The following is a 16,611-nucleotide window of genomic DNA, read 5'->3' on the forward strand; positions in this document are numbered from 1 at the left end:
CACTGACTTGGATTCAATTCAGGACAGCGTTCTTAGAGCAGAACTTACAGAGGTTCTTCATTAACACAAAAACCATCACTTAGAGAAAGAACAGAACTCTATGCATACTGCTTTTGCTTTTTGCATACCTTTAAAAATAAATTAAAATGTGGTTTTAAAAATACAAAAAGAAGAGCAAAACAAAAAAATAAACAAAAGAAAGAAAACCCAAGATAGTGGAGAGTTTCTGTATAGAAAAGTCAAATGTTTGTGATTCAAATTGTTGCTTGAAGAATTCTAGGATTTCCACAGTTCTGCAGCAGTTTAGTAGCGAGTTTGATGCTGCCTGGCTAAATAGTTGATGCCTGACCAGCCAGAGCTAAGTAGCAAGAACTTCCCTACAAAGTACCCTTAAAATGACTTGCAGAGAGTTTTAATTTAGCCTTTCATTATGGAAATTTCACACAGAAATACAGTGTTCTTTGCGGCAGTATTATGAGATTGAAGAACATATATCAAATTCATTACTTTATTCCATAAATAGAAGCCAGTTCTTTAGATGGCATCTTACAAAGAGTGAAAGAAAAATCAATATGTGGGTGTGTGTGATATTTTACCATAAATAGTCCCCAATTGCTTTGCTAGTATTTATGTAGTAAAAGAGAAAAGCAATTATTTTCAAAGACATTTGTCTCCCCTATCCTTTCCAATGTCATCCCAAAACAAACTTTAATGTGTATAAGTTCATCAAGATCAAATTTAAAGTCCGAGTACAATTTTAAACATCCATTTGAAAAGTTTGAAGGACAAGATCACATAAATGCATTGTAAAGATTACTTTTTAAAAAAGTGGGAAATCCACAAAGCAAATGTTCCCACATACTCTGTTCTCACCACTGGAATCTGAGAATGCCTGCACTGAATAGCACTCCAGGGATATATCTGGAAGCCAAGAAAGGCCTGTGGCCACTGACTTGGAAGAGGTCAAGAAAAGTAGAGGCTGACCTCTTGATTCCTAACTTCTATCTCAAAAGTTAAGAGAGTACATTTCACACACACACACACACACACACACACACACACACAGATACATATATATATACACATATATACATACATACATATATATACATATATATATATATGTGTGTATATATGTATGTGTATATATGTCAATCCTAGCAGACTGCTGTAAAAGGTTGACCACTTCAGTTAAGTTTCATTCAGGGCTCTTATTTTTCTGTCAAACTGACAAGGAGACAGACACCTCATGGACTATAGTATCGTGCTCCTGCTCCTGGTTAATGCAGGGCCACACTTTCAATGCAGGCAATTGGCTCTGAAACCTCCCAGTGCCCTGTGGAAAATATCACAAAATCATTGTTTTTTACTAAATTAGCACCTAAATGTCTGAGTGTCTTAAGGACATGTACATAGATGTACAAAAATCATTTCTTATTATTTTGAGTCAAGTTTAACAAAATCATTTCAGTATTTTGTATGATAATTTCCCCAACTCTTGAATTATACATTAGACCCAGCTAATAGACAGACAAAGGACAAAAACCTAAAAGTAAAGCAAAGTAAAACAATACAAGCAACAATAATAACAACAATAATAACACAGCCCTGTAAACTGGAACACCTGTGAGTTGGTTCATCACAAAGGTACTTGCTACTAAGACAGATGTCCTATATCAGACTCATGAAATCCATCTGACAGAAGGAAAAACTGACTCCCGAATGGTGTCCTCTGGCCTCTGACAGTTGTCCTGTAACCTCCATACACACATGTCCCATGCATACACATGACTATGTATATATGAACACACACAAACACACACACACACACACACACTATATGAACACACACAAGAAATAAAATAACAGAAAATATGGGTATAGAATAACAATTCATAACATTTTAGTTATGTAGTTAGTAGTTGGTCACGTCAGAACATCTATTTCTTTTTCTCATGAAACCGTTGCTGAAACATTTAACAAGCACATATAAGACAATATTTTTCTATCAAGCCAATCTCCCTCTCAGAACAGTGCATAAATGAATAAGCTTTGTCGGAGCAGCTGTCTTTGATTGAACGTCATGGGTTTTCTACGTTTGCTGGAGTACCCATGTTTGATTAGAATTAATGAATTTTACAGTTTGGAGCACTGCAAACTCCTTGGTCAGGTGTCTTTTTCTCCTGCCCCATAGTGTAAGAAATTTGCCAGGAATTCTTCAGTGAGAAGGCTTTTCTGTGTAGCATCTCCCTTTGGACCAGGGTCTGCGGTGCAGGAAAGGGGAAGAAGAGAAGACGGCAGCAATAAAGCAACTTGTACAGGTTGAATGGCTTCCTGCCACTGCCCAGGTGAGTGGAGGAGCTCTGATGAGCTGGCCTAGTGCTACCTAAGCAGCTGGGAGCATGGCCAGAAATGACTTCCAGTTTCCTTTGAAAACATCAAATGACTAGCTAGCCCAGTAGAACAGGTACCTATTGCTCATACTTAATATTTCAAAACCTAACTACTGTGAAGGCCATAGGAGTCTGTATTTCTTCCCGCTGCAGAGGAAAGGCCTCTTAGGGAAAGGTTGCAAAAGAAAGTTAAACAGCACTTTATGAAGGTCAAGCCACTTAACAGCTTTGCCAGGTGCAAACAGGACCTCGAACTTGCATTTCTCAAGACCTTGCAGGTGTGATGCCCTGGAGGAATATGAGGTTAACAGGCCCCAGTGCTTTATACAGTCAAAGCTTGCCTCTTCCGGACAGCATGCAGAGTGCGTACAATGGCTTTTGTGTAAACAGTGACAGTGAGCTTGACAAATGAGACTTGTTAATTAGAGATAGTGTAGCTGATTCAAAGATCAAAATGGTAGCTCAAATCATAAATGCCAAATGCCATTATTCCATATGGAATGGAAGCCTCATTTTGAAAATTTACTGCCTATCTATAGAGACTTGAAGTAATAAGATGGATTTTACTAGGACACACTTTTTCTCTTTAGATGAAGTCAGGAAGTGTCATGTTTAAATTCCTGACCTTTCTGATTCTGTCAAATTGTGAGTAGAATGCAAAGGCTACAAGCAGAAAGGGAGGGGTCAGTCACTGAAGGCAATGGCCTGGCATTAAACACTTTACATGGTATTTAAACAACAACCTCATCTCATCATTAGTAAAACGAATATCTTTATAGCAGCCTGCAGGTCCATTGAAACAGCCAACAGAGGGATTGCATATAAAGCCATTAAGCAATACCTATTGATATATAACTTTTACCATATTCCTTTTATGGAACTAGTCATCTATACCAAAGGATATGGTCTACAAACCAATTTATGCATTGTAATCTTTAGATATGGCAGGATATCTTATAAAGTTTATATTGTAAGGGAAGTCAGCCCCCTCACAGTCACTATAGGATATACCCAGACACCAAATTCAATTCACCAATTCAAAAGGGATTTCTTATTCCAGAGGGGAGGGGAGGGAGGCTCTGCAAAATCAACAGCGAGCAGCAGAAGCAAGCCCAAGCAAACAAGAAAGCAGCAGCAGGTGTTTCTGCAGGAGTGGGATTTTAGGGGGAAACGGGGGTGGGGGGGTCTGTGCTAGAGTGAGTTTGTAAATCTTGATTGGATGTGTTAGATAAATAATGATTTTGATTGTTGGACTTTAATATTTTGTCTCAGGAATAAGTTGGTTGCCAAATAAGGGAATGAACCTTGGAGGAGAGCCTTAGGAATGTAATCCAATGTTTTAGCAAGGGAAAGAAGGGGAAAAGGCAATTCCTGTTGGTGCATGTTAGCCATGCTTGTGCCTGCGAGAGCCCTTCTTATATTAGAGTGATGATAGCTAAGTAGGCTGATTCTCCTTTCAAAAAATAGTGGCTGTTGAAAGAATGCAGAGAATGAAGAATAGATGAAAGAATGGATGGATGGATGGATGGATGAATGAATACTATCTGTGTGTGTGCTCTCTGAGTACCTGACGATGTTTGCCCTTGATCGTTTAGGCAAAACCTTTTCAGCAGCTGCCATGCTCTAGGAAAATGAGCTATTATGAAGTCTGGAAAAGAAAATTGTGGAGTCTTTTATTCCAGGGAGAGGAGGTTCATTTTTTTACTTGAAATATCACTCATGACATTTGATGCGGTGATGACAAGCATATTCTGAATGTTTTAGGTGAACTGATCTGGTCAAGGTGTGAAGGCCAGAAGTGCATGATGAGTAAGGAGTGAAGGTGAGAAGCAGCTGCAGAAGTCTGACAATGAGGATCATTGTAGCACCTGTTAGGAATGTTGTGCCACTGTGCATCAAGCTTACACTGCAGTTTTAGTCCTCCCTGTCTACTGGCAACAACTCACTGAGTGGATTGTACTGGATGAAAGAAGTGAGTCTTAGATATGAGATGATCTGATGACCAAGAATAATGACCATTGGAATCTCACGCCTACTGAATATGAAAGCTTTGGGTTAAGGACTACAATTGGTTGTCAATGATCTGATGCCAGATTTAATCTTATGGAAAAAAAAACCAGGATTCAGTGGAACAATGATCTCTGGTACCAACAGCTGGGTGAACATCAAGTTCTTTGTACCCCTTTTTGTCCTCATAGTTATTTGAATCCTCCCTGTCTTGTCTGTCTAACAAAGAAGTTTTATATCTCACTTTGTCAAACTTAACATCCCAAAATCTTTATGTAGAAATTGTGCTATTTTTTAGCTTACATGGGACATGAACTCCAGACCCCAGAGTTTTTAAATAATGTCTGGTGTAGACCACTCTAACGGGATGTTTCCATCAAATACCTCCTCTCAGAGCTCATGGAACCCTGTGGAAGAGGAGGCAGAAAGTGTGAGAACCGGATGGCTGTAGAATATTAAGAGGACAAGGCCCTCTCAATCAACTGAGCAAAACTCATATGAACTGTGATATGATTGGTTTTGTTTTGCTTTATTATGTTTTTCTGGTATGTTTAGTTGCTATCTCTTAGAAGCCTATTATTTTCTGATGAGACAAAAAGGGACTAGATCAGAATGAGATAGGAGGTAGAATTACAGGTAGGGGAAACTGAAATCAGGATATACTGTATAAGAAAAGTATCAATTTTCAATAAAAATGGAGAAAGAATATAGTGTAGCTTATCTGAATATAGGTCAGATATACCTCTGTGGCTGAGAACATTAAACACATGTGGTTAATGAGGAATCTTCTTTGATGAATATGTGGGTGACAAGTTATTTCTACTACTATTACTGCTACTACTACTACTACTACTACTACTATTACTACTATTACTACTACTAATAATAATAATAGTAATAATAATAATAAACATTGATATGCATTATGTATTGCCTTTCTACAAAATAATTATTCCAAGCTGAATCATATAGCTTGAATCATAGGACTATATTAGAAATGAAATATATAAAGTAAAGCCAGTAACCTATAACATTCTGCATAACAGATATTCTCAGTGTTTTTGTTGCTTATAAAAGCATTTTCCAAATAAGATATATTATAATATTAAAATAACCTTTCACTCTGTACTGAAATTTTTGTTTTTATTTTAATATATGATGTCATTATCTTTTGCAATGTATGCATCTAAAATCATGTAGAAATTTTCATATGATGATAACTGATAATTTATATCTCCATCTTATAATGGTGCAAGATATTATACATAGTTTTTAAATTTGGGTTGGTATTCTAGATGATTAGTCAAAAGTTATATACTCTTGTTCTGAAATATGTGTTATTCTTTGAGGATACATTTACAAGAGCTGGTATAATCAAAATACCAGAAATCAGCTCATCAGGGTTGAGTGTGTTTTCCAGGCAACATGAGAATGCAGGTAAAATAAGCTTATGAAAAAGTTAAAACAGTCTCTTAGACTGTCTGAAGATCTTTACACAGTATTTAATGAGCCTTCTAATAATGATCTAACACAATTGCTGAATCTCATATCATGTTGTATTGTTGTATACACTCTGCCTTTTCAGAGTTGGAGCAAAATCATAAGATAATTTGGAATTAGTTCAAACTTAATGATGAAGTTAAGACTCAGGTAAACTGATTTCTTAACATCCATAGTATATTGATCATGATTCTTTGCTCTAAAACTCAGAACTCAATTAACTGTTTGGATGAAAAGTAACATGATACCATTTAATAACTCCTGGACTACCTCAGGTAACAGTAAACATATAGATTTAGAGTGATGGAGTCAGGATATTTTCCAAATTATACTAAAATACTATCATAGCTATATCTTATAGATTAAAACATTCTCTTGCAGAAGAAAGCAGGGAATAAAATTTACAAGAAAGTTACAAGATGGTATAAGAAACTCGAGACTTTTGAGGTTGTTCCTACAAGTTACAGCAGAGTAAGGCATTGTTGGGTTTCGGGAGGGTTCTTGTGAGGCTGCCTGAGACTCATGACTAGAACTCTGAGGAAGCAGCTTTCAGGAGTTGTGAGCCATGCTGAGAAGGTGTGTGAATCAACAATGGTGCTAAAAATCCACTCAGTAAGCTCACCAACTCCCCAAGTAGGGGTTGTATAGAATCACTCCCATGGTCACCTTTGTCCTCTGAGGTGACTAGAAATAAACCCATGTGAGGAATAAGAAAATGGAGTGAGTCCCCAAGCAATTATCAGTATCGCCCATGTTGAGTATGAGGATAGAGTGCATGTGTTGGAAATGACAAAACATTCAGCTATCCTCAAGCAGTATGGAATGGTGTGCCTGCTTGTAATGTGTTAATTGTGTAACTTCTACTCTTGTGATAAAGATGTAACTGGGTTGAACTACCTGATTTTAGAGCATGTCTGGGAGGAATCCCAGGTGCCCATCTTTCTCTGTGTGAAGATAGTGTACATTCTCAATGAATGGGTTTACCATGCAAAGACACAGCTAACCTCTAAATAACTAATGGACTAAACAATATATTAGAAGCCCTGAAAATAACATGTATGGGGCAGGATTACAATCAGGCTGTGGTGGCAATTGGATGGCATTTGCTGTGGGTGATTAGGAATGCAAATGAGGCTGAGGTATTGGCAAGAGCTCTTAACCGAAGAAGGGAGGAATTACAAAATGACATGGATGCTATCTAAGGACATTAGCCTTTGATTGGGCAGTAAAGTAGGAATTTCTTGGACGTAGAAGTGTCATTTCTTCCAGATGACCAATGACAAGAGAAAGGTGATCTCAGCTAAGGAGTACTGTCTGGACAGACTACCCAGAGAAAACTGGGTAGCAAGGGAGGTGGACAAGACCAAAGCTAAATTGATAGAACATACACCTCAGTCCCAGCTCTAGTCCAGATGAAGGGAAATCCATAATCTAGCATGAAGTTTGGGATCTTAGTGGTGAGCCAGTTTAAGCAGCTGTACTCATATGGGAATACTCTGATTCTGAACTCATTGAATTGAGAAATACTTTTAAGAAGCTAAAGTTCTTGTCACGATCTAGTGTGTGAGGTATTGGGATATGGGGACAGATAGGGTCAGTCGGAGTGCTGTATAAACAGAGATACCAAATAAGAAAGTTGATTAATATTCTGAAAAGGAGACTGCACAATTGGAAAAATGTGAAGAAATCAATCATGATGGACTTGCTCACAGAAGCCATTAGTGACAGTTAGCTGGCCAAGATCCCATGAATCTCAGAGAATAGAGGACATTATGACAAGAACAGGCATCCCTGAAGAAATTGGGCATGAGAGAGGCACGGTTGGATGCTGTGTTTATTTGGTTAGAAAGAACTGTACTTAAAACAGAGTTAACAGAGAAGTTAATTCACCAGAACCTATGAGACATGGGCGTGGTTTGACTGAGCCCCTTGATAGGATATGATATTTACAGTGTAGAAGTAGCTATGGCATGTCTGAACGGACTGGGTCAGTTGGTAACTAGGTTTGTAAGATATTAAAGTATCCAGGAAGGAATGAACAAACAAGAAAGCAGACAGTAGGGCCCAACCTGCTCATTTGAAAGTAAGTGTAGAAGATTTATGTGAAGCTAGAGTTTCTAAGGAAATCATTGATAGGAAGCCAAATAAAATGCTTGTAAAACTCTGGGAGGTTTGAAAGTTCAACAGTTCAACAAAGAGGGTTGGATCACACAGTTTGTTCAGGTGGAAAAGATGAAGCCTGTTCTAGTGCGTGGCGATCATTTCTATAATGTATGCCAAGTACAATTCTCCCTGCAAGAGAGAACACTGAGATGGAGATTGTTTCGGATCTTCTCAGTAGCCAGTTGTAGCGGACTGAGAGGCAACCAAAATAGTGCTGGTTTAGAATCTGTCAGAACTTGGGCTCTGCATTAAGTTACAGGGGTAGTAGTGTGACTGTGGTCCTGCTCCTCTTTGTCACTGATCTGGGACCAGCAACATGAGTTAGTGTCCTGTAAACTAGTGGATGGAAAGATGCATGTCAGCTCTGTTTCAGTGCCTTAAAAAATAGGGACAGATGGTTTATGGAGAATGACTAAGGATTATGGAAGATCTATATGGACTTAATTCCCCAACCAATACCACCATACCCAGTATTGCTGTACTAAAACCTGAAAACCTTTGATATAAGTGATGGGTTAACAGTATACTACATTAGGCTTTAATGACAGTCTTTTTTTTCTGCTGAATCCCAAGATCAGTGCGTGCTTGGGTGGAATGAGTGGTATCATCCCTTCAATGACTCTGCCCACCCAAGGACTCCGCCCACCCTAGTAAAACAACTTAGTAGAACCATTCTATAGGTATTACATGGTATTATTTTGTATTACACATACAAAATATGTATGGAAAACAAGGAAACTAGCAATTGGAGGTCTTGAATGAACACCTCCCATGTGGGTGAAAAAAAAAAGCACTCCTAAGGGTCATAAAGTTGTGAAGTTCTTTAATGAAAGAGCCTTGGTGCTAGAAATGGACTGTGTACCTGGGAGTTGTTGAGCAGGCAAGCTCCTGATGCCATGCAAGCATAAGGACTATTGCCACTGCTTCAGGGTCCACATCAGAATCAGACAATGAGTCCTTATTGCTAATGAACCAATACCCACATATTTTTGGTTCTAGGACATGAAGAAATCATGCTGAGATTAAGATGGAAATATCTTTTTAGGCTCGCCCTTTTTTTTCTTGTTCAGAGGTGTTATACTAGTAATTGTAGTGACATTGTCACCAATAGTGCTACTTCATTATGGACAATACACACTGTAACATCAACATGCCAGGCAGGATTTACATGCTTGTTCAATTGAGGCACAATTATGATGAGTGCAATCTACTGTTTGGATTTAAGGTCCAATTCACAGGAAGAAAGCCATGTGTGACAGTGTAAACTAGGGTAAAACCCCATACCTGGAAGAGATTCAATGGGGACAGTACTTGATTATTTGGTCAAGCAGATATTATACATCTGTCAAATGGTCTTCTAAAGATTTCTGTGTACATCCACAGTTCTTGGCTGCTGTCTGAATTAGTTCTGAAAGTTCTTATGATGAGGAGGAAATGGTGAGTGCAGGAGATTCATCATTAATTAAACTGCTAAGAATAGGTTACTCTTTCTGTAATGGTGGCAGTATTTCTGTAGTATGGTGACCCAATGCTCACTCAATAAGGACCATACAAAAGCTAGATGACCTTCAGGGACCTGGCAACATCATAGAGAAAGAGGTGCAATGAGTTAAAAGTCAGAGAAAAGGAATGGCTACAAACCCACAGTGACCAACATCGACAAATAGCATTACTCAGAAATGTCGAGGAACCTGCTTCTCTGTAAGCTGATTACATAACAGCTTCATGTTCTGGAGCAAATAATGCTTATTTTAGGTCTCAACAACATAGCTTTTTCCACTTGACCTGAATCATTGCTCTGCAGGTGGTCACGAGACCATATCACTATGATCCCAGTTTACATGCGTACCCGAGGAAAGGGGCATATACACCTTAAATCGATTGCACCCATCTTTCACCTATTCTTCTATCAGGAGGAAATTAGAAACTTCCTACAGTCACCCAGGGGTTCAATTTAACGGCAACATATAGGAAAGAATCTAGAAAAAGTCACAGAAAAAGATAGAAATGAAGAAAACAAGAGAGAAATAAGGAAGACACAAGCAATATTCTTCAAAGTTCTGCATGGTCTAAAAAAGAAGTATATCATGATATATTATACAATAAAGTGCTATTAAAAAGCTACTGTGGGTTTTTCTTACTTCTGTTTATAATCAATGGAGCATTCCTTTCAGAAGTTTTGTTATACACAAATTCTGGGAAGGCCAATTACAGGGTGTGTGGTGCCTGTATATGTAGCTCTGAGGAAACAATTAGAATTATTGCAGTTATGGATATCTAGAAGCCAGCCTCACAGTACATGGGATCATCAATCTTTTTAAAATATTCAAGTGTATGGTTATTACTTCTAGATTTAATTTATTCCCAATTAAGTTGTCTTATTACCAGACTTATGTATTCCATTTTCTAAACATGCCTATTTGCTTGCTTCTCTATATTTCATATGGAATTATCAATTCTTAGTCATAATTCCTTGCATCCCTTATTCCAACATGCATCCCATTAATATTCGCTGAATGGGGATTTTATGATTAAAGTGAGTTGCTTACTTTTGGTCCAAAATGCCAATGGTTTAATTAATGTTACTCATTTCCTACCAAAATTACTAGGCATTTAGCTCTTATATTCCGGGGATTTTTCTATTTGCATTAAACATAAGCATAAGCTTTACTAAAGTCCAAATAAGTCTTGCCTTGTAAGCACTGAGATGTAAACCAAGGAAAGAGAGTAACTTTATCAACAAATACTTGTAATGTTTATTTCGCTTAATCGTTTTAAAAGCCTTACAGCATATCTCCTTTCATGCTGCGGGGTTCTCAGGGCACCAGCAGATAAACATACTTTGGCTTTGTGAGGCTTAAGCAGTGCCAGTAGATGCTCTGCTTTGAGGAAAGACGGCGCACTCGCTTCCTGTGAAAGGGCAGACGACTGCACAGTAGCACTGAGGCCTACTGTGTTCTGTTCCAAGTGCACAGTATTTCAAGCATCCCTTCATCTGTCTAGGTCTCAGTCCCCAAGATACTGACTACACTTTCCTCAAACTAGGTAGGAATTGTCAAAACAGACTTGGTTTCATCTCTGGGAAATTAAGGAAGGCTTTTATCTCAATTTGTGTGCCATCCCTAGCACTTGCAGATGAAAAATGAAGTAAATATTGCTCTCAGGATTTTGAAACTTTAATAATGTAATAAAGCTGCTAGATCTATGGAACCATTTCCCCAAATCCTACTAATATGTACTATGAATGTGTATTGTTTATTTTATTTTTGTGATTATATACAATTATGACAAGTCTTTTTCCTTCTTCCAAACTTTCCCATATACCCCTGCTTTCTCTCTTTCAAATTCATTGCCTCTTTGTTCATTAAGTGGTGTTATATGCAAATATATGTATATCCAGATAAATTTCTAAGCATGAACTGCTTAGTCTGTACAGTGTTGCTTGTATATATGTTTTAAGGGTGGAATATATATATATATATATTCCAATTTGTATGCTTTTCCCTGCGAGAAAACTATTTCTCCCACTTGTAACTTTCTGTAGTTGCCTGTAGTTCTTTGTGTAGAGTATGTGTCTCTGTGGTGTGTGTGTGTGTGTGTGTGTGTGTGTGTGTGTGTGTGTATGTATGTTTATAAGCATACCTATATACCTACATACACATTTACCAACAATTGATCCAAAAAGGGGCTGAGAATTTGAAAAGGAACAAGTAGAGGTATATGGGAAGGTTTGGGGAGAGGAAAGAGAAGGAAAAAACTATGTAATTATATTATAAACCCAAAAAGTAAAAGATATGGCTAAACTACAAGCTGCACCTGCTGGAAAACCAGGTCAACTCCTTATAGATCCTCTCTCTCTCTATTTCTCCAGACATAATACACCAGAATTCCGGCTGCAGCCTTCCCTTATCTCTTCCCATACCTGTGGGCTCACATCCCTCCTAGCCTTCCTCCACCAACTTTTTTCTTTTTTTTCCAGATTTCCTAACCAGTAGCCATGCCATGTTAAGCCAAGAGCAGCTCCTACCAGGGCAGTAAGTAGTCTGAAGGCAAACCCACACCTCTCCTACTGCTCCTGCAATCCAATCCCTGCAGTCCCATTTACAGCTCTGTAACTGGAAACCTGTTGTAGTCTCCCTCTCTTCTCTAACCCATCCTCAATGGATTCTAAACTACTTCTCCTCTAACCTTCCTTCCTCCAACTCATCCCAGTTACCCAGCCTTCCACACCAGCAGTCATTTTCTGTGAACACACCAGGCAAGCAGTACAGGAAAACAGGCAACACACCACCTTTGCACACTTATAAAATCCAGAGACGAAACAGAAAGAAAGGAACAAAAGACCCACCCAACAAAGACAAATCAGAAACCAGCACTTAACTCTTTAATCATTCTAAACCTTGATGAAGAGATTGTAGCATAAAAATAAGAGCAACGGCCAGGGCAATGTATCTCTACCAGAGCCCAGCTATCCTACCACAGCAGTCCTGAACATCCCCCTCCATAGCTGAAGCTTAAGAAAACAACCTTAAAACCAACTCTAAGAAGGTGATAGTGACCTTAAAAAGTAAACAAATACTTTAAAGAAACCTAGGAAAACACAAAAAGGAACAGTTGGAGGACATGAATAAATCCTTCAAAGAAAGAAAGTCAAGAAAACAAAGACACACAATTGAAGGAAATATATAAAACTGTTCAAGACCTAAAAGTGGAAATAGAAGTAATAAAGGGAAATCTGGAAATGAAAAATTTAGACATTTGAGCACAAATTATAGAGGAAAGTCTCACCAGATTTGACATGGACACTTCATTTAAAAAAAATGTTAAATCTAAAAACAAACAAAACAAAACAAACAAACAAAAAAACCCTGACACAAAACATACAGGAAATATGGGACATTATGAAAAGAACAAACCTAAGAAGAATAGTTATATAGGAAGGAGGAGAAACACAGTTCTAAAGTCCAGAAAATATTTTAAACAAAGTCATAGAAGTTTCTCCTAACCTAAAGAAGGTATGTGTTGGATAACAAGGCAGGCATTGTGACTTGGAAGTGGATGAATGTGTTTCTGATCCCTGCATGAATGAGGCTGAATGTCTCAATGAGATAAGATACCCCTATGTGTATAACCTTAAGAGTATTCTGGTGTGAATTGTGAGTTGGTAATTAATGAATGTGTCTGCATAATGCCACTTGTCAGCATGCTTTGGGGCTTACTTCTGTGACTATATACCTGGAGTCTTTGGGAACCACTGAGAACTCAACTTTGATGAGTGTGACAGTCATTCATGTCTTCATGGAGGACTATGTGTGAATGGAGGAGACAACTACTATTATGAATGCATGGGTACCACTACCCATGTAGGAACACACTGTGAGACTTGAATGCCTCTTTGTTGATCAAAGCATTGTCACAATAATATGACATGCGAAGACATTGTTGACATTTACATTCATTACTAATGGTCTGGATACACAGGTACCTGGTATGACGTGGACATAAATGAAAGGTGTGTGTGTGTGTGTGTGTGTGTGTGTGTGTGTGTGTGTGTGTGTGTGTGTGTGTTTTGAGCTGTCCTCAGAGGATCAATAGGGATACACTGCAGGCCTACCTTTTTTGTCCAACTAACTTGGAGCCTCAGGCTATGTTTTCATCTGTCAGCCTGGATTCTCAGACAGGAGCATAGCATAAGTATCCTCTGAGAGGCTCCGTCAAGCACCTAACCAAAAAAGATGCAGAGACCCACAGCGATAACTTAGACCAAGCTCAGGAAGTCTTGAGGAAGAGTTGGGGCAAGACATGAGGAACCTGGACTCCACAACTGGAACTAGAATAGAGATTCCACAAGAAGTCTAATGAGTCAACTAACTTGGACTCCTGGGGACTTCCAGAGACTGAACCAACAACCAGAGCATACAAGGGCTTAACCTACCCATCCCTCACAGTACATATGTAGCACATGTGCAGCTTGGTTTTCATATGGGTCCCCCAACAACTGGAATAGGGACTTACCCTAATTCTGTTGCCTGCTTGTGGATTCTGTTCCCCTAAGTGAGCTGCCTTGTCTGACTTCAGTGGGAAAGGATGTGCCAAGTCCTGCAGTGACTTGAGGTACCAGGTTGTGTTTGTATTCAGGGGAATGAGTGACTTCCCTTCTCCAACGTGAAAAGGAGACATAGGGGAAGGGACATGTGATAGGGAACTGGGAGAAGAGGGGGGTCTGTGATTAGGATGTAAAGTGAATAAATAAACAAACAAACAAATAAATAAATAAATGGGAAGAAGTAAAGAATTGAAGCATTTTAACTTCTTCGACAAAAAACTCCTGAAACTTATGATGGTTTGAATAGAAATGGTCCCCCATAGACTCAAGTATTTGAAAGGTTGGTCCATAGGGAATGGCTCTACTAGGAAGTGTGGCCTTATTGGAGTAAGGGTATAACTGTGAAGGCAGGCTTTGAGGTCTCCTATGCTTAAGATGTGCCCACTGTGGCACACAGTCTCCTTCTACTGCCTATGAAATCAAGATGTAGAACTCTCAGCTCCTTCTCCAATACCATGTCTGCCTGTATGCTGTCTTGTTTCCTGTCATGATGATAATGGACTAAACCTCTGAAACTGTAATCTACCACAAAGTAAATATTTTCTTTTATAAGAGTTGCCATGGTCATGTTTGTTTCTTTACAGAAATAAATGGCTATAAAGGTAAAAGAAGCATACAGAACATTAAAGATTGGACCAGAAAAGAAAGTCTCCTTATTACAAAGTAATCAAACCTTAAGCATACATTTAAAATATATTAAGAGCTGCAAGGGAAAATGACCAAGTAGCATATGAAGGCAGGTCTATTAGGATTACACCTGCCGTCTCAATGGACACTCTGAGTGCCAGAAGGGCCTGCACAGATGTGCTGTCTAGACTCCAACAGGCCTCAGCTGTCTAGACTCCAACAGGCCTCAGCTGTCTAGACTCTAACAGGCCTCAGCTGTCTAGACTCCAACAGGCCTCAGCTGCCTAGACTCTAACAGGCCTCAGCTGTCTAGACTCCAACAGGCCTCAGCTGCCTAGACTTCAACAGGCCTCAGCTGTCTAGACTCCAACAGGCCTCAGGTGTCTGGACTCCAACAGGCCTCAGATACCAGACTAATCTACTAGAACCAGCAAAACTTTCAATCACCGTAGATGGAGAAAACAAGACATTTCATGATAAAATCAAATTTAAAAAAAAATCTATATATGAATCCAGCCCTACAGAAGGTATTAAAAGGAAAACTTCAACCTAAGAAGGTTAACTAAACAGAAAAAAAAAACCCATGGGACAAATAGTCTAATATCATCAAAATGTAAAGAAGGGAACCGCACAAGACACACACACAGACACAGACACACACACACACACACACACACACACACACACACACAAAACAAAACAAAAATACCTCCATGACCAGTAACAAAAAATCAGCAATCACTGGTCATGGATATCTCTCAATACAATGGACTTAATTCCCTAATAAAAAAGACACAGACTAACAGAATGGATGTGAAAACAGGATCCAATGTTTTGCTGCAGCCAAGAAATACACTTTGACATAAAGAATAGATATCACTTTAGGATGAAGAGGTACAAAAAAGACATTCCAAGCAAATAGACCTAAGAAACAAGCTGTTGCAGGCATTTTAATTTCTAACAATATAGACCAAACTTGTCAAAAGAGAAAAGGAAGGACACTGCATACTCTTCAAAAGAAAAAATAAAAACATCAAGATGAAATTTCATTTCTTAACATCTCTGCTCCAAACACAGGGTACTCAAGCTTGTAAAACAAACACTACTACTGATTACAGATTAAATCACATATTGACCCTCAGTCACTAATAATGAGAAACTTAAGTGCTCCTCTCTCACCAATAGACAGGCCATCCAAACAAAAACTAAACACAAAAATCCTGATGCTAACAGATGTTATAAGCTAAATGGACCTAACAAATATTTATAAATCATTTCACCCAAACACAACTGTAGGAAGCTGCGAGGTCCCATGCCCCAGGGATGGCGCTGGTTTCCACCTTCCACTCCTTGTGAAAAACAAGTCCGGTTTCTGCCATCCGCTAATTGAGAAAAACAAGTCCGGTTTCTGTCTTCCGTTCATTGAGAAAAACAAGTCCTTGAGAAAAACAAGTCCTTATTTGGCTGTTCCTACTTGGCCTGGTCACTTCCACATAGTACAGCCTATCAGCTGTCCCTACATGGCTTGCTAGGATTGGCTAGTGCTAGCTATTTAAGTGTGGTGCAGGGATTTCCCGGGGTCAGAAGATTGTATCAAGGTTCCTGAGTAAAACTGCTTGAAGAAGATCTTCGCTGGTCGTGTCTTCCTTGCCGGTCAAGGTTGGGCGCGACACACAACAGAATATACCTTCAACTCTGCACCCCATGGAACTTTCTCAAACATTGGCCATATACCCTAACACCAAACAAATCTGAAGTAGAAGAAAACTGAACTAAGTCACTGCATTCTATCAGAACACCACAGATTAAAGTTGG

At 38.8% G+C, this 16,611-nt stretch overlaps 1 protein-coding gene across 6 annotated transcripts in view; it reads left to right on the plus strand.

Annotated features, from left to right (window-relative positions):
• Positions 1 to 5,534, plus strand: part of LOC148001562 (uncharacterized) — an 89,092-nt gene extending 83,558 nt beyond the window's left edge. For all 6 annotated transcript variants that reach the window (XR_015635849.1, XR_015635846.1, XR_015635847.1 and 3 more), the window contains 2 exons: positions 2,195 to 2,348; positions 4,158 to 5,534. Coding sequence is in view for 1 of the 6 variants with exons in the window: in XM_087581935.1 (XP_087438061.1) it covers positions 2,195 to 2,326 (132 nt within the window). In the remaining 5 variants the exon portion in view is untranslated. The remainder of the gene's footprint in view (positions 1 to 2,194; positions 2,349 to 4,157) is intronic.
• Positions 5,535 to 16,611: the final 11,077 nt, after the last annotated feature.

This window comes from Rattus norvegicus, chromosome 13, assembly GCF_021556685.1.
Source record: "Rattus norvegicus strain SHRSP/BbbUtx chromosome 13, alternate assembly SHRSP_T2T, whole genome shotgun sequence".
Classification (NCBI taxonomy): Eukaryota; Metazoa; Chordata; class Mammalia; order Rodentia; family Muridae; genus Rattus; species Rattus norvegicus.